The sequence below is a fragment of the Microcebus murinus genome, chromosome 18, assembly GCF_040939455.1.
Source record: "Microcebus murinus isolate Inina chromosome 18, M.murinus_Inina_mat1.0, whole genome shotgun sequence".
NCBI lineage: Eukaryota > Metazoa > Chordata > Mammalia > Primates > Cheirogaleidae > Microcebus > Microcebus murinus.
Genome location: NC_134121.1, coordinates 38253087 through 38273892, shown reverse-complemented (window position 1 = coordinate 38273892; position 20806 = coordinate 38253087). Strand labels below are relative to the sequence as shown.

The 20806-nt window shown below is 52.3% G+C and overlaps 2 protein-coding genes across 2 annotated transcripts in view; one reads left to right on the top strand and one right to left on the bottom strand.

Moving 5' to 3' along the window:
- ACSF2 (acyl-CoA synthetase family member 2) overlaps positions 1 to 20806 on the top strand; it is a 40117-nt gene that overhangs the window by 13922 nt on the left and 5389 nt on the right. The window contains exons 2-10 of the mRNA XM_012789760.2: positions 12362 to 12557; positions 12926 to 13054; positions 13346 to 13399; positions 13890 to 14008; positions 14141 to 14306; positions 14877 to 14972; positions 15124 to 15281; positions 15549 to 15640; positions 15906 to 15982. Coding sequence (XP_012645214.1) covers positions 12362 to 12557; positions 12926 to 13054; positions 13346 to 13399; positions 13890 to 14008; positions 14141 to 14306; positions 14877 to 14972; positions 15124 to 15281; positions 15549 to 15640; positions 15906 to 15982 — 1087 coding nt within the window. The remainder of the gene's footprint in view (positions 1 to 12361; positions 12558 to 12925; positions 13055 to 13345; positions 13400 to 13889; positions 14009 to 14140; positions 14307 to 14876; positions 14973 to 15123; positions 15282 to 15548; positions 15641 to 15905; positions 15983 to 20806) is intronic.
- On the bottom strand, positions 16915 to 20132 carry CHAD (chondroadherin). The gene is made up of 3 exons (XM_012789762.2): positions 19311 to 20132; positions 17330 to 17493; positions 16915 to 17056 (listed from the first exon to the last, which is right to left on the bottom strand). The coding sequence occupies exons 1-3, from the start codon at positions 20082 to 20084 to the stop codon at positions 16915 to 16917; spliced, it is 1080 nt and encodes a 359-aa protein (XP_012645216.1). The 5' UTR covers positions 20085 to 20132.

Genomic DNA, 20806 nt, shown 5'->3' with positions numbered 1-20806 from the left:
CCTGACCTTGAACGATCTGCCCTGCCTTGGCCTCCCAGAGTTATAAGGTTACAGGTGTGGGTCACCACGCCCGGCCAATTTTTTTATCTTTGCTCCTGTCTTGGGGAACAAATGCCTTGTGGTTGTTTTGCTTTGATTTGTGACATGGGCACCTTCTCCTATGCTTAGGGCCATTTGTCTTCCATCTTCTGTGACTCTGTGGCAGATTTGGTCAGCATTGTGTTCCATGTGTTAGTGTCACTTTGTTTTAGTGGAGAGCTGTTTGCAATCAGTCGATGAGACTGTTTTCACCAACTTTTTTGGTAGCATGTTTGACAGGTTGCTTAACTTTTCTCCAGACTTGTCTCAGTTTTCTCCATTTGTAAAACAGATAAAAAGCATTTACTTCCCCAGAGTTGTTGGGACAATTTGCCTAGAAGACCTGTGTGACAGCATTACAGAGGAGGTACTCAATGTTCCCTTGCTCTCTTCTGTTTATGTATCCTGTAGAGTTGCCCATCTCTGCCTTCTCATCCAAGAGTGCTTATCTTTTTCATAAAGCAGAATCGTCACAGTCTCGTCTCGTCTTGTCATTAAAAATCTCTGCAGCTGGGCATGGTGGCTCACACCTTTCATCCCAGCTACTTATGAGGTTGAAGCAGGAGGATCACTTGAGCCCAGGAGTTTGAATCTAGCCTGTGCAACAAAGCAAGACCCCTGCTCTTGAACACCTGGCCTAGAGCAATCCTCCTTCCTCAGCCTCCCAAAATGCTGGGATTTCAGGTCTGAGCCACTGCACCCAGCCTCTACAAACATTCTTGAAAATTACATTGTAAAGCAGGTAGTTTTCAGGCAGGGTCTAGTTTCCTGATAGAGCAGTCTCCCATCTAGGGGGTGGCTTCTGGACCTTACTAGAACCTTGCATGCGGTAAACCATATTCTAAGTGAGCAACATGTCATGAACTTCTTTGTGCCCCTGAACTTGGAGAACTTGCATCCATGCATGAAACTGGTTGTTAGGGCTAATAGTCATGAACTGTACGGAGACTGTCTAAACTACTTTATTATTTACTGAAATTCTCAGGAAGGAAAATCCCATCACATTCAAAATTGGGATTATTTCTTTTCTTAATTTCTAAGACAGAGATCACAAACAGATGTGTTTTCTCTGCTTGCCCAGCATAACAAGATCCCCATCTCTAAACACAGCATTGTTAATGTGTGTATCTATTTTGCACAGAAGTGCTATGTGATACTTTTATTTTTCTGACAGACTGTTAAATAGATACTATAATCTGTGCCTAAATGTATTTTATTAATTATGACTATAATAACACTAGCTTGAGCACTAGAAGGTTTTTTTTTTTTTTTAGAGACAGAGTCTCACTCTGTTGCCCAGGTTAGAGTGCCGTGGCGTCAGCCTAGCTCATAGCAACCTCAAACTTCTGGGCTCAAGCGATCCTTCTGCCTCAGCCTCCCGAGTAGCTGGGACTACAGGCATGTGCCACCATGCCTGGCTAATTTTTTCTGTATATTTTTAGTTGGCCAATTAATTTCTTTCTATTTTTACTAGACAGGGTCTCACTCTTGCTAAGGCTGGTTTTGAACTCCTGACCTTGAGCAATCCGCCCACCTCAGCCTCCCAGAGTGCTAGGATTGCAGGCATGAGCCACCTCGCCCAGCCTGGAAGGTTTTTTTTTTTAAAAAACTTTGTATTTATGTATATGATAGATTCAGAAAAATATACATATTTTAAGTGCTTGCTGAATGAATTTTTTTTTTTAATTATTTTTTTTATTTTGGCATATTATGGGGGTACAGATTTTAAGGTTTCAATAAATGCCCGTTTCCCCCCCTCCCCCCAAAAGTCTGAGTCTCCATCATGACCATCCCCCAGATGGTGCACATCTCACTCACTATGTATGTATATACCCGCCCCCCTCCCCCCTCCCACCTGCCCAATACCCTATTACTGTAGCACCTATGTGTCCACTTAGGTGCTACTCAGTTAATACCAGTTTGCTGGAGAATATATCTGGTGCTTGTTTTTCCATTCTTGGGATACTTCACTTAGTAGTATGGGTTCCAGCTCTAACCAGGAAAATATAAGGTGTGCTATATCACCATTGTTTCTTAGAGCTGAATAGTACTCCATGGTGTACATATACCACATTTTATTAATCCATTTTTTTTTTTTTTTTTTTTGAGACAGTCTCACTTTGTTGCCCAGGCTAGAGTGAGTGCCGTGGCGTCAGCCTGGCTCACAGCAACCTCAATCTCCGGGGCTCAGTGATCCTACTGCCTCAGCCTCCCAAGTAGCTGGGACTACAGGCATGCGCCACCATGCCCGGCTAATTTTTTGTATATATATTTTTTAGTTGGTCAATTAATTTATTTCTATTTTTGGTAGAGACGGGGTCTCGCTCAGGCTGGTTTCGAACTCCTGACCTTGAGCAATCCGCCCGCCTTGGCCTCCCAAAGTGCTAGGATTACAGGCGTGAGCCACCGCGCCCGGCCTTGAATGAATTTTTAATAGACAGATTGTACCCATTTAACCAGCACTCAGATCAAGAGACAGAACATGACCAGAGGCCGGGCACGGTGGCTCACACCTGTAATCCTAGCACTCTGGGAGTCGGAGGCGGGCGGATTGCTCGAGGTCAGGAGTTCAAAACCAGCCTGAGCAAGACCCCGTCTCTACTAAAAATAGAAAGAAATTAATTGACCAACTAAAATATATATATACAAAAAATTAGCCGGGCATGGTGGCCCATTCCTGTAGTCCCAGCTACTCGGAAGGCTGAGGCAGTAGGATCGCTTGAGCCCAGGAGTTTGAGGTTGCTGTGGGCTAGGCTGATGCCACGGCACTCACTCTAACCTGGGCAACAAAGTGAGACTGTGTCTCAAAAAAAAAAAAAAGAACATGACCAGAAACCAGGAGCTCGATCATGACTTCTTTGAGGTCATCAGCCCCTACCCACTAGCCACTGTCCTGACTTCTAACAGCATAGATTAATTTTGCCTGTTTTATACATGGAAGTGGAATCAGACAGTATACCTTTTTTTCTCTGGCTTCTTTCATTGAACATTATTTTTATGAGATTCATTTGAATTGTTGAGTGTAGTCTTAGTTCCTTTGCTCTCATTGCTGCATAAAATTGCAAATAATAAGTCTTCATTTATCTATTCTACTGTTGATGGGCATTTGGGTAGTTTCCATATTGGAAATGATACAAATATCCTAATCCTTATATTTTGCTGAGCATATGTGTGATTTCTATTGGATATATACTTAGGAGTGGAATTATGCACATGACTTTTTTAGTTCAATAGAGTTCAGTATATTTACAGACATGTGTAACCATCACCACAGTCAATTTTAGAACATTTTTATCACTTCATAGAGAAGCCCCATACCTCTCTATCCTCCCATCCCTCCCAGCCCAAAGCAACCACTAAATCTACTTTCTGTCTCTATGGAATTTCCTATTCTGGACGTTTCATTATAGATGGAATCATATCTGTTTTGTATGGTTAAAAAGCAGGAGATAAGCCAAGTGCAGCATCACACGCCTGTAATCCTAACTACTCAGGATGCTGAGGCTTCAGCCCAGGAGTTCAAAGCCAGCCTGGGCAACATAACAAGATCCCCATCTCTAAAAAAAAAATAATAAGAAGAAGAAGATGATCAAAGTAGATTTCACGAATCACATGGTTTATTGCCATAGAAAGAGATTTAAAAAAATTTTTTTTTAATTTTTTTTTCTTTAGGCTGGTACATTCAGAGATTTTTAAAAAATTTTTATTCACAGTTTTTTTTATTATTATTATTTTTATTTTGGCATATTATGGGAGTACAGATTTTAAGGTTTCAATAAATGCCCATTTCCCCGCTCCCCCCACAAGTCTGAGTCTCCAGCATGACCATCCCCCAGATGGTGCACATCTCACCATTATATATGTATATACCCGCCCCCCTCCCCCCTCCCCCCCCTCCCCAATACCCTATTACTGCAGTACCTATGTGACCACTTAGGTGGTGTTCAGTTAATACCAATTTGCTGGTGAGTATATGTGGTGCTTGTTTTTCCATTCTTGGGAAACTTCACTTAATATGGGTTCCAGCTCTAAAGTGAGAGAGAACAAGAGAACCAATCTCATAAGAAATACACTCAATAGAAGTGCTACCTTAGCCACATACTGAGTTCCGATTTTGTTAGTCTAGTTATTAAACTCCAGTTGCTCAACTAGGATGAAAGCAGGCCTCTGTGGAAAGCAAAGGCTAACTGAAGTTTGAGACGCAGCTTTAGACGGGGGATGCTCGGGTAGATGGCTTGACTAACACAGCAGAGATCCCCAAGGACACTGAGGTTACTCCACGCTGGAGGACCGTGCCAGAGGTGGTGGCAATGAGTTTAGGAAACTAGCTCAAAGGCTATCAGGGTGTGGTCCTGGCTCAGCCTGAGCTTTCAATCTGCAGAGACTTGGCCAGGCAGCATGACCCTAGCACAGCCTAAGGTCTCAAAGTGTCTGTCCAACTCTTGGGTTTCTATGTAGTCATGCATTGCTTAACAATGGGGATACAGTCTGAGAAATGTGTCATTAGGCAATGTGGGGTGTATGTGTGTGTGAGTGTGTATTCAGGGAGGCAGAGGAAGACAATGGTTTTTAAAGATAAAATGTTGTCTGGGCACGGTGCCTCACACCTGTAATCCCAGGACTTTAAGAGGCCAAAGTGGGAGGATTGCTCGTGCCTAGGGGTTTGAGGTCGCAGTGATTAATGATTGTTACGTAGTTGCTTTAAGACAATTATGCTTGGCTCTAAGGATCCGTGTTGGATGGCTGGTTGCTGGGCAAATGTCTCCAAGAACTATTTTTTGTGTAAGGTTGTGGTAGCCTTTGTGCAAGGTTGTGGTTTTGGCAGTCTTTTGTGATAGTTCTTGCTATCGGGCAATCGTGTGTGCGAATCCCCTCCCTTCACTGTTTTCCCCAGCTCCATTTTGTCAAGGTTTGACAACAGAGCTCCATTTTGATTCTGACAACTTTTACATAGCTATGTATGTTTTGGGAATCATTTCAAAGCTCCATGACACATATAATATATGGTCTTTTGTTCCTGGCTTCTTTCACTTAACATAGTGTTTTCAAGTTCATCCATAAGGTAGCATGTGTCAGCATTACATCCCTCCTTATGGCCAAATAATATATTGAACCGTATGGATGGACATGCCACATTTTGTTTATCCAGTCATCTGTTGCTGGGCATTTGGGTTGTTTCCACTTTTCGGCTATTGTGAATAGTGCTGTTGTAGACATTCATGCACAAGGTTTTCTTTGAACACCTGTTTTCAGTTCTTTGGGGTTTATTCTAGGAGAGGAATTTCTGAGTCAAATGGTAATTCTATGTTTAACTTTTTGAAGAACCACCACACTGTTTTCCACAGCGGCGGAACCATTTTACATTCCCGCCAGCAATGTATGAGGATTCCAATGTCTCCCCATGCTTGCCAACACTTGTTATTTTGTTTTCTTGCCTTCCTAGTGGGTGTGCAGTGGTACCTTATTGTGGTTTTAATTGGCATTTCAAATGCTTGTTGGCCATTCATAGATAATCTCTGGAAAGATGTCTATTCAAGTCCTTTGCCTATTTTTTTAATCAAGTCATTATGTGCATTATTTTTAATTCAGTCATTTGGTCTTTCATTAGAGCACCTCTTATGTTCCCAGCACTGGGGATAAAGCAGTGAACACAGTAGTTGCCAACACTGAAAAGTCAAGTGACCTCTAAAACAAATAAGATCAAATTCCTTGTTCCTTACCTCTCTTAAGAGGTCTTAGGCCTGAATTCTCAGGGGCTGGCCTTCTGAGGGCACCTTTAGGTGAGGCTGTGCCTTGTCTCATCACAGCCCTTATCTGGCTTCAGTTCTACCTGGCTCCTGAGAGCTTGGATTTTACAATACCCAATCTAATGTTTACTTTAGTTCTTTGAGTTGAGAACAACTTGAACTGCTAGTTTTTCTCTAACTCCCTAAGCCTCTCATTCTAAATTAAAAAAAATAATAATAATTTCTTAAAACCAAATCTCTTTAACAATAGGAAAAGAAGTGACCAACCACCCTGCCACTCCTAGTAGGCATTTGGGGTGTGGGGAGGAAGGAGAATCCATTTGTGCTTGGGCTTTTGAAATGATGGGTGGTTCCTGTGTTTATGAGCAAATTGCATTGATACGAGTTTCTAGAACCTTTTAATTTCTTGGAGGAGCCTCCTGTCTCCACCTCAACCCTGCCCTACCCCAGGCCTCGTTTCCTGGGATCAGTTAGTAAAAATTGTGGAAAAATAAAATTGAGGTTAGATCATCTCTGATGATCAGATTGGCGATAAATCCCAAACCAGAAGGAAGTGCCTGTGCCTGCTCTTTTCGGATCTAGGGTGGACGTGGGCAGACATAGCTGTAACACTGAGGTGGTTGCGCTGGATTCTATGCTTCTGTTTATCAGCCAGGTGGGCCACTTGATGTCTTTGCACTTCAGCTTCTTTCCTTGTAGAATGGGAGTTCATATTGCTCACCTGCATTTTTTTAGCATCAGATTATTATGTATCAAAGTAACCCAAACTGAGAGTGACTTAAAGCAAATGAAAGTTGCTTTTCTGGGAGACAGCCAGTCTGTGGATGGTTTTGTACCCCCTGCTTTCAAGGCTCCAGGCTCCTTCTGGCTTGTTGCTCTGTGGCGCCCAAGATCACCATGTGGTCTAAAATGCTACTGTTCCTTTGCTGTCACAGGCAGCATTCCAGCCAGAGGAAGGAAAAAGAGAAGTCCCTTCCCTTTAAGGATTCTTCCCTGAAAGATGCACACACTACCTCTCCTTAAACCCCACTGGGGCTGAATGCAATGGCTCACAGCTGTAATCCCAGCACTTTGGGAGGCCAAGGTGGAAGGATCATTTGAAGCCAGGAGTTCAAGATCAGCCTGGGGAACATAGCGAGACCTTATCTCTATTTTTAAAAGAACAAAAAACAAAACAAAAATAAACCCCATTGGCCAGAACCTCACCATTTGGCCAGACCAACTGCTGGGGAAGCTTGGAAACATGGTCTTTCTTCCGCACAGCTTGGCCAGCTAAACACCTGAGGGGTTGTTATTACAGAAGAAGAGGTTACTGGAGCTCTCTGTCACGCCACCTATCAGAGCTGCTGCGAAGTTGAAGAAGATAACGCATGTGCCAATTGAACTGTTTTTTTTTTTTTTTTTTTTTTTTTTAGACAGAGTCTCACTTTGTTGCCCAGGCTAGAGTGAGTGCCGTGGCGTCAGCCTGGCTCACAGCAACCTCAGTCTCCGGGGCTCAGCGATCCTACTGCCTCAGCCTCCCGAGTAGCTGGGACTACAGGCATGCGCCACTATGCCCGGCTAATTTTTTATATATATATCAGTTGGCCAATTAATTTCTTTCTATTTATAGTAGAGACGGGGTCTCGCTCTTGCTCAGGCTGGTTTTGAACTCCTGACCTTGAGCAATCCGCCCGCCTCGGCCTCCCAAGAGCTAGGATTACAGGCGTGAGCCACAGCGCCCGGCCCGAACTGTGTTTTTTAAACCTATAAATCAGCCTGTTGATTTCTCAAGTAGATTTTCCAGAAGGCCACTGTTGGGTCTAAAAACCATTGTGAATGAGTAGAAAATTAAGTTCCAAACCAGCTAGGACTCCTGATGGTCGGGAGACTAGGAAGACGCTTGTTGTGAGGCAGAACCCCCACCTTTCAATGCCTTGTTGACAACGACACCAGGAAAGTGGCCGAGGTCAGTTTGCGCTTTGCTGTGCAGTCCAGGTGCTGTGCTGTGGGAGGTGGGCTGCCAGGCCGTGAGGGCACCGGTCATCCACCGAACGGGGAAAGTGTAGGTAGATTCAGGATTCATCAATTGTAAGCAATAGAAACCCAACTCAAATGGGCTTAAATTTAAGGAGGGAATTTATTGGCTTTTGAAAGTGAAAAGTCTGGAGGGAGGTAGATGTCACAAGTACCTGGATCTGGGGATTCAGACACCTCAAGATTAAGTCTTGAGGTGGCTGCCAGAAGCTACCTCATCAGTTCGTTAGGTCTGTAGGTGCAGGGCTAGCAGGGAGTGGGGGCTGATAGGACCTCAGAGTCCCTTGAATCTGGGATGTTTTCTGCCCCTGCATACCTGAGGGCACCACTTGGCTTAGGTGGCTCTCTTCTCACCCTTTGAAAAGATTCCCCAGATAATCCCTTTTCACTTGAGAATAATCACTGGTCCAGACTTTAGGGAAGCTGAGGCCTAGAAAGGAGAAATCCCGTGTCTTCATTTGGATTCCCCTGAGAACAGGGACTTGGGAGCTGGTCGTTTATTTTGGAGAGGAGCCCTAGGAATCGGGAGGGAGGAGAGAGCAAGGTGGGGGGCAGGGAGTGGGGGAGTAGGCGGGGAAGAAAAGCCACTGTGGGTGTGTCATTGAGGTCAGTGCCCTGGGCAACCAGGCTTCATCCACCAGGCCCTCTGAGAAGGAGCAGATGCCTCCCCCGAAAGGGCAGACTTGGGGCTCCCATCCCGCTGCCTCCAGAGGTGCTAGCCTCTCTGCTCTTCCAGGCTGCCTTGGCCTGAAGGACCAGGGCTCCCACACTGGGCAAGTCCCTGAGCAGGCAGCAGATGACTCTTGAGGAACTATCCTGGCCCCTGTAACTGAAGTCAAGGGTGGGCTGAGGACATGTGACATGAGACACCAAAAGCTCTCAGCCAGCAGCACACCTGGGATGAGACCTCAAGATCCCAGTGCCCAAGGGCTGGGCGTGGCGACGCGGGGCCCAGGCTCCGAGCTTCAGCAGTGCCCCCCACGGGATGCTCCCCCGTCAGATCTGCCCTCCATCAGCCTCTGGCGAGGGGGCGGTGGTCTCCCCACTTTTGCTCCCTCCTGCCCTGCATACTCTATTCGTCCCAGAAATTGTCTCCCACAAGGCATGAGCAGTCAATCAACAGAAGATATACGGGGTCTTCCTAGCACGACAGCCGCAGAAAGAGCTGTTGAGAGCCCCGTCAGGAGCCCCGAATGGCTTCCGCCTTCTCTTCTCTAGAAACGGTCTGACACTGCCCTTTCCCCAGGAATCATTATCTGTTTACCTTAGGGGTTGCCTCACCCTTGGGAGATCCAAGCCCCAAGGCTGACTTCCTGCCCTTCACTGGGGAGAAGGGTCTTGTCCCCGGGCTACTCTTCAGCTCCTACTCAGGGCCAGTGGCCTGGAGCCCTGGCGCAGAAAGCCTGGGAAGGGCAGCAGGTAAATCTCACTGTGCAGACAAAACCAAGGAGGGGGGGACTGCCTCACCCTGCACGCCACGCCCTCCTGATAAAACCCATAGAATAGCACAACACAATGAGTAACCCTTATGGAGACTACTGACTCTAGTCCATATTGGTTCACTAATTGTAACAAACGTACCACCCTAATGCTGAGAGGTTAGTAATCGAGGGAATGGTGCCTGGGGTGGGTGGGGTAGGTCTGTGGAACTCTACGTCCTATCTGCTCAGTTCCATCAACTCTAACACTTTACTAAAAGGGCCAGATATGGTGGTGCTCACCCATAATCCCAGCTACTCAGGAGGCTGCGGTGGAAGGATTGCATGAGTTCAGGAATTTGAGACCAGACTGAGCAACTTAGCAAGACCCCTTCTCAGAAAAAAAAAAAAAATTAAAGAAAACTATATTGAAAAAGTTTATTATTTAAAACAAAACATAACAAAATACCATAGAATAAAAAAAAAAAAAAAAAAAGACCCCTGGGCAGTCCAACTGTCACATGGCCTGCTTAGGACTACTGTGTGTCCTTACTTGCCAGCCCTAGGTCACAGTTGCTGACCTCCTACCCAGACCTAGGTGACAGTGTAAACAGGCCTCAAATTCTGTTCCCATCAAAGGTACCCCAGCTTCCAGGCCGTCATTGGGTGTGTGGTAGGCAATCTCTGGCTGGACTCCAGATAGAATTTCCAGGGGCCAGCTGGGCTGAGGACCACCTCCTTGGTGGCCCACCCTGGCTGGGAGGGTGAGGAGGTTTGGAGGCACATGCAGGATCTCCCTTTGGCAGGACGGGTGGGAAGAGTACTGCTTGGCAGGTCTCAGCCGTGAGTGGCCCTGAGGGTCCACAGACTGCAGGGACATGTGGAATTGGGCGAAACGACAAGGGGAGAAGCAGGTAGAACTCAGGTTGGTAGTTGTTGAAGGGGGGGGCGGGGCGGGGGGACGTGGGAGGAAGAAACACAAGATCTGTCCCATGTACCCCTAGGGGAGAGTAGATTATCTTCCTTTTGTTCCCTTCCTTGCTCAGTAGTCTTTATCCATGAGTCCAAATGATTTGTTTATATCCTTCCTTCTCCTACCACACTGTGACCACGCAGAAGGCCAGGACCAGTGTCTTATACCTCTGTCTATGCCTAGCACCTGGCACAGGGTGGCACATAGCAGGTGCTCACTAACGCTTGCTTGATTAAATGAGTCAAAGGCAGGTTGGGGTGGCTTGGATTGCCAGGAGGGTTGTTGTTAAAGTGTGGTCCATGAATCCTCCCCCACTCCCACATCAGGATCACGTGGGAGTCTTAACAATGCAGGTTGCCCTGGTCTAATCCCCAGAAGTTCTGAAAGAGCAGGCACTGGAGGGGCCCAGGAATTTGTATTCTTTATAAGCTTCTGAGATGATTCTGATGCAGCTGCCCATGGACCATATCTTAAAAAGCTGTCACCTGGAATGGGGAGAGAGTGACACTGGTTGAGAAAGTTCCCTCTGATGCCCCTGGAGGATGGAGGGAGGTGGGAGAGATCAGTCCATAAACACAGACCCTGGTATTAACATCCATCCATCCGTCTTCAAATTGTAAATGATGTGGGTCCACTTGGGCTGGTGGGTAGAGAAAGTCTTTAACCCAGGACCTAGAGTTTCTGGGCCCACCTCATTCTGCTGGGCTCTGCGTTCCCTGATCTGGACGCTGTGGTTTCAGCTGCCTTCATGTTCCAGTCACCCCTCGCCGCCCGCCCCCCCCAGTCCATCAGCAGGTCAGTCCCTTCTATGGCAAAGGCCTGTGTGGTCTGGCCCTGCCCACCTCTCACAGCAGTCCCTCTTTCTCTCTGTGCTAGCCACAGGGCCTTTGCACAAGCTCTCCTCTTCTGGAAATGCTCCCCACCACCTTCTCTGCTAGTTAACACTTCCTCAACCTTCAGCTCTCAGCTTAGGCAAAATCTTCCTTAAGAGAGCTGGTCCTTGAACCCCAGATTCCCTTTTACAGGTGCTTCTAGGTCCACGGGCCGTTCCATATTTCAGTTTTATAAACATGCATTCATTATTACTAAGCTTGATTGCACTCTCCCTCTTTCTTACCAGTCTCTTAGCTCTGCAAGAATGGGGACTATATTTGGCTTTGTTCATTTTTTAGCACTGGGCCTAATGTGTGACGGGTGTTTCCTAAATACTTGTTGGAGGAATGAATTTTACTCTTCAGAGCTGAGGAGGCCGTAGTGTGAGTGGCCCCGGGGCCCAGGTCTAAGAGAGACTGCCCTAACCCAGCTCAGATGGGACAGACGACAGGCAGATCCTGAGAGCCTGAGCCTCTGCCTCAGATGCAACAGGGTGGGGGGCAGGCTTCACTCTACCGTCTGCCTGTTGGCTGCCATTTCCTGATTTACCTGGCTGTCCCCGCCAACGGGGAACTGATATATCTAACCCCCCACCCCCAGGGATGGTGAGCTTCTTAGGAGAGGGACTGTGGCTGATTCTATCTCTGGTCCTAGCACAGTACTTGGCACATAGGAGTGCTCAATGAGCGTTTCAAATGAATGAATGAATGAATGGTCAACACATGCACGGACAGATGGTTAAATGCCTGTGGACCAGAGAGCACTTCACCATTCCCAAGATACCTGGCACCTGGCACCTGGCAGCCTGTGGAAGAACAGGAGCCTCCCAGCTGCCTCTCCTAGTGCCTCCATGTGCCCTCTCAAATCCCTTTCCTATTCTGTCTTTGACCTTCAAGCCTGGAGGAGAGACGCTGGCCCACCAAGGAGCCCAGAAACCTAAGGCCTTGACTCTGGGTCCAGGCATGGCTTTATTGGTTCCTCAGGAAGGACCCCAATGACCTCTTAATTCTCTAACAGGCAGGGGTAGAGGGTGAGGGAGGGCCCCTTGCCCCCGGCTTGGGGTAAGCTTGCCCTGTCCTATTGCCTTGGGGTTAGGCTTGAGGTCGGGAGGGGAGGGGGGAGTCTAGGTTAGCACGAGGATCTGGGGAAACCTAGCAGTCTTCAAAATGTTGTTAGCATTCTAGGCGCAGCTGGGTGTACCCTGTTCCAGGGAGGCCCATCTGGTACAGCGCAGCCCATAGCTCCTCTCCCTGCAGTTCCAGAGAGGCGGATCGCACCTCCCCACTGCCCATTGGTGGCCTCAGCTATATTCAGGGCCGCACCAGAATTCGTCTTGTCAGCAAGACTGTGGGCCGGTGCCTGGATGCCACAGCACAGAGGATCCCAGACCAAGAGGCCTTGGTGGTCCTCCATGAAAACATCAGGTTGACCTTTGCCCAGCTCAAGGAGGAGGTAGGTCCTAACCTTGAACCCTCAAAGTGGGCAGGTATGAGTCCCCAGGCTGCTTTAGCTGGGCAGAGCCAGGAGCTGGCTAAGGGGCAGTGTGCTGGGGCTGCCTGAGCACCCCAAGGGAGTGGCAGGACGAGGGGACCAGGCTGAGGCAGAGGTGGCCTGGATGCCTCCTGCATCAGCAGCTCCTGGGACACTTACTACCCATGTGTACTCCAGGCTCTGCATACCCACGGAGCCCTGGGACTCTGCCTGTCCCTTTGCTCTCAGTGATTCTGATGTGAACCCCTGAGCTTCACACGGAGGGTGGGCATCATGGCCCTGTCCTGTGTGCCCCAATCTCACCCCTTGTGGCCATCTGTCTCCACCAGGTGGACAAAGCTGCTTCTGGCCTCCTGAGCATTGGCCTCTGCAAGGGCGACCGGCTGGGCATGTGGGGCCCCAACTCCTACGCATGGGTGCTCATGCAGTTGGCCACCGCCCAAGCGGGCATCATCCTGGTAAGGAGGGGCCTGCTGGGCACGGCTGGGGGGACATCATTCCAGGAAGCCCCTCAGCCCCTCTGCCCCTTGGCCCCAGAGCCAAACCAGTGCCTGGCTAGTTTTAGACCAGGTAGAACTTTCTCCTGAGGTCAACCGAGGAGGCCTTTAGGGGTAGGGGGATGTAGAGTGCTACCCCTCTGCCTCCTGAGGGGAGACGGGCTGCAGGAGGGACAGCAGCAGGTTCACTGAGCCACCATGGCTCAGAGCAGGTGTCGTACTCATCATACATACCCTTACTGTTTGCACCAGGTGTCTGTGAACCCAGCCTACCAGGCTATGGAACTGGAGTATGTCCTCAAGAAGGTAGGACCGGTTCCTGGGGGAGGGGCCCAGCTGGGGCCTGACACAAGGGGCTTCCAGTTGTCACAGAGGCTGACGGGGGTGAGGGAAAGCATGCACAGTGGGTGACATGCAGAGTGTCCTTCCTTGGGCTGTATGTGGTTGGAAGGAGGTCTCAACTCCACTAAGAGAGTGGTTGGTCAGACACAAAGCCAGCGTGAGTATTGGGGTGGCACGTGTGAGTCAGGGCAGTAATGTGTGTGTGTGTGAGTGTGAGTATGTTTGTGTCTTGGTATGTGACGTATGTGTCTCATGGTGTGGTGCACGCATGCTTGGGGCTGGTGTGTGTAGGTGCCTGTGTGTGGGAGGTGCGTGTGTGTAAGAGCGTGGTGCAGGCGTGCGTCAGGGTAACGGTGCATGCATGTGAAAGAACATAATTGATCAGCAAGGACTGCCCCGCAGCCCCGGTCTGGGGCTTCCTGCTGACTGCAGGTGGGGGACTCCCCTTTCACAGGTGGGCTGCAAAGCCCTCGTGTTCCCCAAGCAATTCAAGACGCAGCAGTACTACAACATCCTGAAGCAGATCTGTCCAGAGCTGGAGAATGCCCAGCCGGGGGCCTTGAAGAGTCAGCGGTGTGTCCCGGGTTAGGGGCGCAGTGTGTTGCGCTCCTGACTCCCTCACCCCCTACCCACCCCCAGGGACAGGGCTGGCGTCTCCCTGCACCCTTCCTTAGCCCCTGCCTCTCACCATTCTCCTATCCCCAGGCTTCCAGATCTGACCACAGTCATCTCAGCGGATGTCCCTTTGCCGGGCACCCTGCTCCTGGATGAAGTGGTGGCGGCAGGCAGCACAGAGCAGCATCTGGACCGGCTCCGGTACAACCAGCAGTTCCTGTCCTGCCATGACCCCATCAACATCCAGTTCACCTCGGTAGGTCAGAGGTCTCCAGGCACCAAGCCCAGGCTGACACATGACCCCTGCCCCTGTGCCCCGTCCACAGGAATGAGAGACAGCAAAGGAGGTCAGGAGAACAGGCACTCTCCCGAGACCGGCCAATAGCTGTCCTCTCTGCCCTAGGAAACATCAGCAACTGGTGTCCTTGTTACATGCTTCTCACCCCAGCCCTCTCACTCCCAGGACAGTGGCAGATTCTCTGAGCCACCACGGGTCCAAGCAGGTGGAGCCTGCCTCTCATTTAGCCAGTGGGGAATCCAAGGCCCAGAGAGGGAATTTTTCCAAGCCCACACAGCTTGAGGGCAGCAGAGTCCTCTGAGCCATGTTGTGATGGGCACAAGGACAGACACTTTATCTTCTGCATTTCTGGACCCTGACACCTGGCACCGTGTTGGGCCTTTTGCCTATATACAGAATGGACAGGTGGATCCGGGACAATAGTCCTGGTCTGCTGACTCCAAGTCCAGTGCTCTTCCAGACAGTGGCTCAGGGTGGGAAGGACATGGGGAGAAGAGAGACCAAGCTGTCACCTGCTTGTCTTGTCAGGGGACAACAGGCAGCCCCAAGGGGGCCACCCTCTCCCACTACAACATTGTCAACAACTCCAACATGATAGGGGAGCGCCTGAAACTGCATCAGAAGGTGAGGCGGTGCTGGGCTCAGGGCAAGGCTGCAGGGAGGGGGAGGCTCGTGCAGGAGTGGGGGCCTTGCTGGGACCCTGTCGCAGCTAGAGGAACTAGTGTCTGGGGCTTCTGACTCCATGGCAGACCCAGCCTCCTGTCTCCATCTCCAGAAGCCAGAGGAGTTGCGAGTGATCCTGCCCAGCCCCCTGTACCACTGCCTGGGTTCCGTGGGGGGAACAATGGTGTGTATTATGCACGGTGCCACCCTCATCTTGTCCTCTCCGATCTTCAATGGCAAGAAAGCGCTGGAGGCCGTCAGCAGAGAGAGGTGGGCATCGGTGGACAGGCTGCCCTCGGGCTCGTGACACCCTCCTATTCCTCACTCCTGTGCTGACGCCTTGCCAAGGTGTCTCCTCCCCCCAGCCAGCAGACTGGGGCATGTGGGTAGTGGGGGCCAGTCCTGCCTCAAGGGCTTCTCCTGCCTGCCCCCCACAGCTTCAGCCGTGGCCCTTGCTGCAGGTTCCTGGCAGGGTGGGTGAGAAGAGGGAGTTCCTTTCTACTTCCCAGCCTAATTTTGAGAACCACCCCCCTACAGAGGCACCATCCTGTACGGCACCCCCACCATGTTCGTGGACATTCTGAACCAGCCAGACTTCTCCAGTTATGACATCTCGTCCATGTGTGGAGGTGGGGTGGGGCTGCGTCCCCCCAAGGAAGCTGGGTGAGCCAGACAGGCACCCAGACTTTTATTAGGGGGCAGCAAGGGCACTATAGGAACATGGGTGGGAGGGAGGCAAATCCCCAGTGTCCCCGGACACCAGCCCAAGGCCAGCTGCCGGGTGTAGGAAAGGCTCAGAGTCCAGGGGAGATGAATGCCCTTCCCCTGAATGAGCTGTAGGTAGAGGGGCTCCACTGGGGCTGGAGAGCTGTGTCAGCCCTTTCTCTGATTCAGGCGTGATCGCTGGATCCCCTGCACCCCCAGAGCTGGTCCGAGCCATCATCAACGAGATGAATATGAAGGAGCTGGTGGTGAGTGGTGGCCGGGCTGGGCAGAGGGCAGGCCTGGCCTGGGGTGCGGACAGACTGACAGGCACAGGGACTAGCCCAGGCCCCATCTCCAAGGGAGACCCTCTCAGCCAGCCCTCCTTCCAGGAGCAGATGTGAGACAAGACAGTCTGACCTCATCAGCACCTGGCGAGTCAGGGACATAGGTGGCAGTGCAGTAAATATCATACATACATAAATTTATATTTATAGAAATTTGGGGAAGAAATGCAGCACGGGGGGATGGGCAGCAAAGCACCGGTGTCCTGCTAGAACGTCCTGGCAGGCGGGGGTGGCAAAATTGGGGTATGGGCTTACAACCCTTTCTGGAAGCAAGGGCTGGGCAAGGATCTGGTGTTTGTTTTCACATGACAGGGAAAGAGGAGCAGCGGAAGGACGATTCTAGAAGGGTGGCCATCCTGATGACCACTCTGTTCTGATTCCAATGGACTTGGGGGTCTCAGCAACAGCTTCTCTGAGAGGAGCCGGGGAGGCATGATGGCTGGGGAGGGGCTCTGTGTCCTCCCCAGGACACTGTCGGGTGGAGCTGGTTGGTGGGGGAGTGCCCGCAGCCCCCTGCCAGGACGTGTCTAGGTGCAGGCAGCTCTGTGCATCAGCAGAGGCTGTGGGGAGACGGGGGCCGTGGAGGCGGGAAGGTCAGTAGTCTCTCTGGCAGAAGGCAGAGGCCAGTCACCAGGACTGGCTGGGTCAGGACCTGCAATGAGGCAAGGGTCGATGTCAGGACCCCAACAATCCAGATGATGGTTGGAGAGACAGTGGAGTATCCTTTCCTCCCTTAGAGGGGGCCCAGTCCTGCCTGTCCCTCCAGGAGAAGTGGGCATCCCGGGAGACACCAGCTCACTTGCTGGAATCTCCAGAGAGGGAATGGGGGACCTGTCCACCTGGCCCCCACCTGTTTAATGGCGGCCGGCTTTCTTGGATCTCTTGGTGGGGAACTTGCAGCTGCGGAAGGCGTCTGTATCACGGATGTGCTGACCCTTGAACTTGGCAGGGGAGGCACAGGTGGCATCTGGGCGGGAGGCCTTGGCTTCCAGCCACCTAAAGAGACAGAGAGTTGCTGGGGTTGGGGGAAAGATGTGAGAGTGCTGGGGCAAGGAACAGTGAGCTATGAGGTCAGAAGTGATTTGGCCCCAGGATAGTCTGGAGCTGTCATCTTCATTTTACAAATGGGGAAACTGAGGCTCCTGGGGTCCCATGCCTATTAGGTAGCAGATCTAGGATATATGCCCAGGATGTCTTAGTGCAGGGCCAGTGTGTCTCCGCTCCATCATGTGAGGGCGGGCTCTGGGGGTGACGTGGGGGTGTTCTTACCGCCGAAGGCCCCGCAGCTGGCAGGTACACTTCCAGGGGTTGTTGGTGAGGGTGAGGGTCTCCAGGTTGTCAAAGGGGAAGTTGGAGGGCAACTGGTTCAAACGGTTGTTCTCCAGATGGACATGTTTCAGCGTGGTCACACCCAGGAAGGCACCATCTGAAAACTGGGGAGCAAGGTGGCATAAGTGAGCACCCTAGCCCTAGTGTCCAGGCTCAATCACCTTGGAGGTGCAGGTCCTTCCCTAGATATGAGCAATGGCATCTTGAGGAGTTTCCCAGTTTTCAAAGCAGTATGACCAAGTGGTCTCAGACGATCTAATCCACATAATCCCTTTTGAGATAGGTGGTGTTATTTCCAGTATGTAGATGGGAAAGTGGAAAAAGTTCAGTCCTTTGCCCAGGGTCATACTAGCACATAGACAGTAGCCGCAGGACCACACCCAGGCCCTCAGCCGCTGGCATCACTGGCCCCACACTCCCTGCACAAACACTGGGGCTGCTGAGGCAGCCCGAGTTTGGCCTCAGCAGCCAACTGGTACACAGTGAACCCAGTCGGTGTTTGGTGGAGTGGGCAGTGGGCCCGGGCTCCCCACAACCTCAGGGTCCTGGGACTTCCCCCAGCTCTGTCCTCATTGCTCCCGTACTGCCTGCCAGATGCTATTTGTGAAGCCATCTTGGTGGAGACTTTGGCCAGGTTGGACGGCTCCAGAGGAAATGTTCTATTGGTGCCCACATCTTGGCCCAGGCGCCACAGTTCCTGTCTGGCCCCCCCTACCCCAAATCAGCCCCTGATTCGCTGCTCTGCTGCCCACTGGAAGACCACTCTGGCATTGGTGGGCTACAGGGAGATCCGATTCAGCTGGGGAGGGGCCAGGCTCCATCCACTCAGACAAAGGTCGGCTGTTGCCCAGGTAGGATTCTACCCACATCTCCATGTCTGTGCCCTCTCCTGTGGCCCAGGTTGGGGTGTGAAGTTCTCTAGTAACCAGACTGTCCTCTACCCAGACCTCCTGGCTGAAGTCCCTGTAACCCTGGTCCCACCCAAACCTCTTGGCTGAAGCCCCAAGAGGATAATCACCAGAGTGATTTTCCAGTCCCATGGAAGGGATTCCACTCCGATCCAAATAGCCCTAGCTGGCCAGACACCAGCATCCCAGGGGAGGAAGGACTGAGTGAGGATGCACACAAGAGAGGGGTCTGGTGACTAAGGAGGACAAAGGGAAGTCAGCAGTGTGGGGGACATTGAGGCACAGCCAGTCCTCCCTGTGGGGAGACAACTGGGGCCTTGTTGCTCCTGTCTTTGCCCCCCCTGGAGCCCATGGGCACCATGCCTGCAGCCTGGGGGAGCCCTTGGACCCCATGCCTTCACCTCCCTATTCAGTTAAAATGGACCTGAGGATGCAGTGGCTTGTGTGTGTGTGGACCAGGGGGGCCATCCACCTATGGGGCATGGAGGAGGTCTTCCTCAGATATTTGCTCCCCCTCGCTCCCCAGCCTCCCCACTCTACCTGCGCATACACGCACAGCCCCCACCACGAACAGGGTCTCTTTGTGGGCCTGATTTGCTCAGCGCCTCTGGAAGGCTCCTCAATAAACAAACCTTCCTTTATGGGGTGGTAGATTTACTGGAGACGGAAAAACAGCAGAGGAGGGGCGGAAGGCCCAACAGGAGGAGGTGGCTGCTGCTCACAGCAGGGGGTTTGGGAGCACCGGAGATGCCTCCTAGGGGGCTATTTGTGGGGCCAGGGCACACACTCCTATTACAAGTAGGCATCCTAAAAGGGCAGTGGCTGAGATTAGCAGAGATTAGGGTGGGGATGTGACAAGGTGAGGAACAGAGGTGGCAGAGCTCCTTGCCTTGCAGATAGCCAGAGGGACAGGGAATCTGGGGCTAGGGGATGGTGCAGGCTGTGGCCCTGGCTCCCAGGGCCTCCAGGGAGGGAAGGTGGAGCCAGGGCAGAGCTACCACCCAGGAGCTCACCTTCTCCAAGTTGGTGTTGTCCAGCCAGAGGGTCTCCAGGTATCTGCCAAAGGACTGGAAGGCATTGTCAGGGATGCTTTTCAGGGGGTTGTGGGACAGCTTCAGCTCCTCCACCACCCGCAGCTTGTTCAGAGCAGCAGAGGGGTAGCTGGACAGCTGGTTCCTGTCCACGTGGAATTTGGCCAGGTTCTCCACATCATCCAGGGCCCCGGGCTGCAGGGAACTGAGGGCATTTTCGGACAGGTAGAGCCAGCGCAGGTCCTTGGCGCCCTGGAAGGCCCCTGAGCGCAGCTCACGGATCTTGTTGTTGTTGAGCTGCAAGATGAAGAGGTTGACCAGGGGGGAGAGCAGCCCCCGGGGCAGCTCGGTCACCTTGTTGTGGTCCAGGTAGAGGTAGGTGAGTTCGGTAAGGTCGTCGAAGGCACCGGGGCGCAGCACGCGGATGTCGTTGTGGGACAGGTACAGGTAGATGAGCTGCTTGAGGCCGCGGAAGGCGCCGGCGGCCACTTCACGGATCTGGCAGTGCTGCAGGTGCAGTGACACGAGGTTCGGCATGGCCCGAAACGAGTTGGCGGCCAGCACCGGGAAGTTGTTGCGCTGTAAGTTGAGCAGCTTGGTCTTCTCTGACACCTTGGGGATCTTCTGCAGCCCCACCTTGTCGCAGATGACGTGCTGCAGGTCGCCGTGGCAGTGGCAGTTCTGGGGGCAGGCGGCCAGCGCCGGCAGCAGGCCGGCCAGGAGGCCGAGGCTGAGCAAGAGCATTGGGCGGGCCATGGCCGGGACGCCCGGGGCCGGGGCTGGGGGCAGCGACGGCAGCGGGACGCGGGCAGCGGCAAGTCCTGGGAGCTCGGGTCTCCTGCCCTATTTATACGGTGGCCCTGACCACAGCCGGCGGCCTGAGCCAGCTCCTACGTGGAGCATCGAGGCCACCGGGCTTAACTCCCTCGTGTCCAGAGATGCGCTCCCGCCCTCGACGGGGCAGGGGGCGGGAGGCTTTCCCCCATCCGGCGACCGTGCGTGGGGGCCTGGGACCGTGGCCCCCCGCCCGCGCCCTTTGCTCTCTGCTCTCAGATGCGGCTTCTCGGCCCACCGCCCTTCCCCAGGCTTTCCTTAGGGGGCGGGGGTGGCAATGGGTGTGTCTGGAGCCCCGCGTATACACGGGAGAGGGAGAGAGGGAGGCGTTCCCTGAACTTATTTGTTTGCTCAAGTTTGAGCCTCCACGCATCTCGCCCCCCCTCGGCCAGGTGCCCTGGGCGCGCGGCGGGAGGAAGCGGGGCTGGACGGCCGGAGGCGTGTCTCGCCGCGGCCCGCCAGCTGGCGGCGCTTTAATGGGGCTCTTGTGCTGCGCCGGCCGAGCGTGCGAGCCGCTGTGGCGTCGGGCTCCCCCTTCTGACTGGACACTCCCAAGCCAAGCCTCCGTCCCCACGCCTGGGCTCAACCCCTCGCCGCTCTCCCCAGCCTGTGCTTGCGTTTCTGTCCCCTGCGCCCCATCCCCT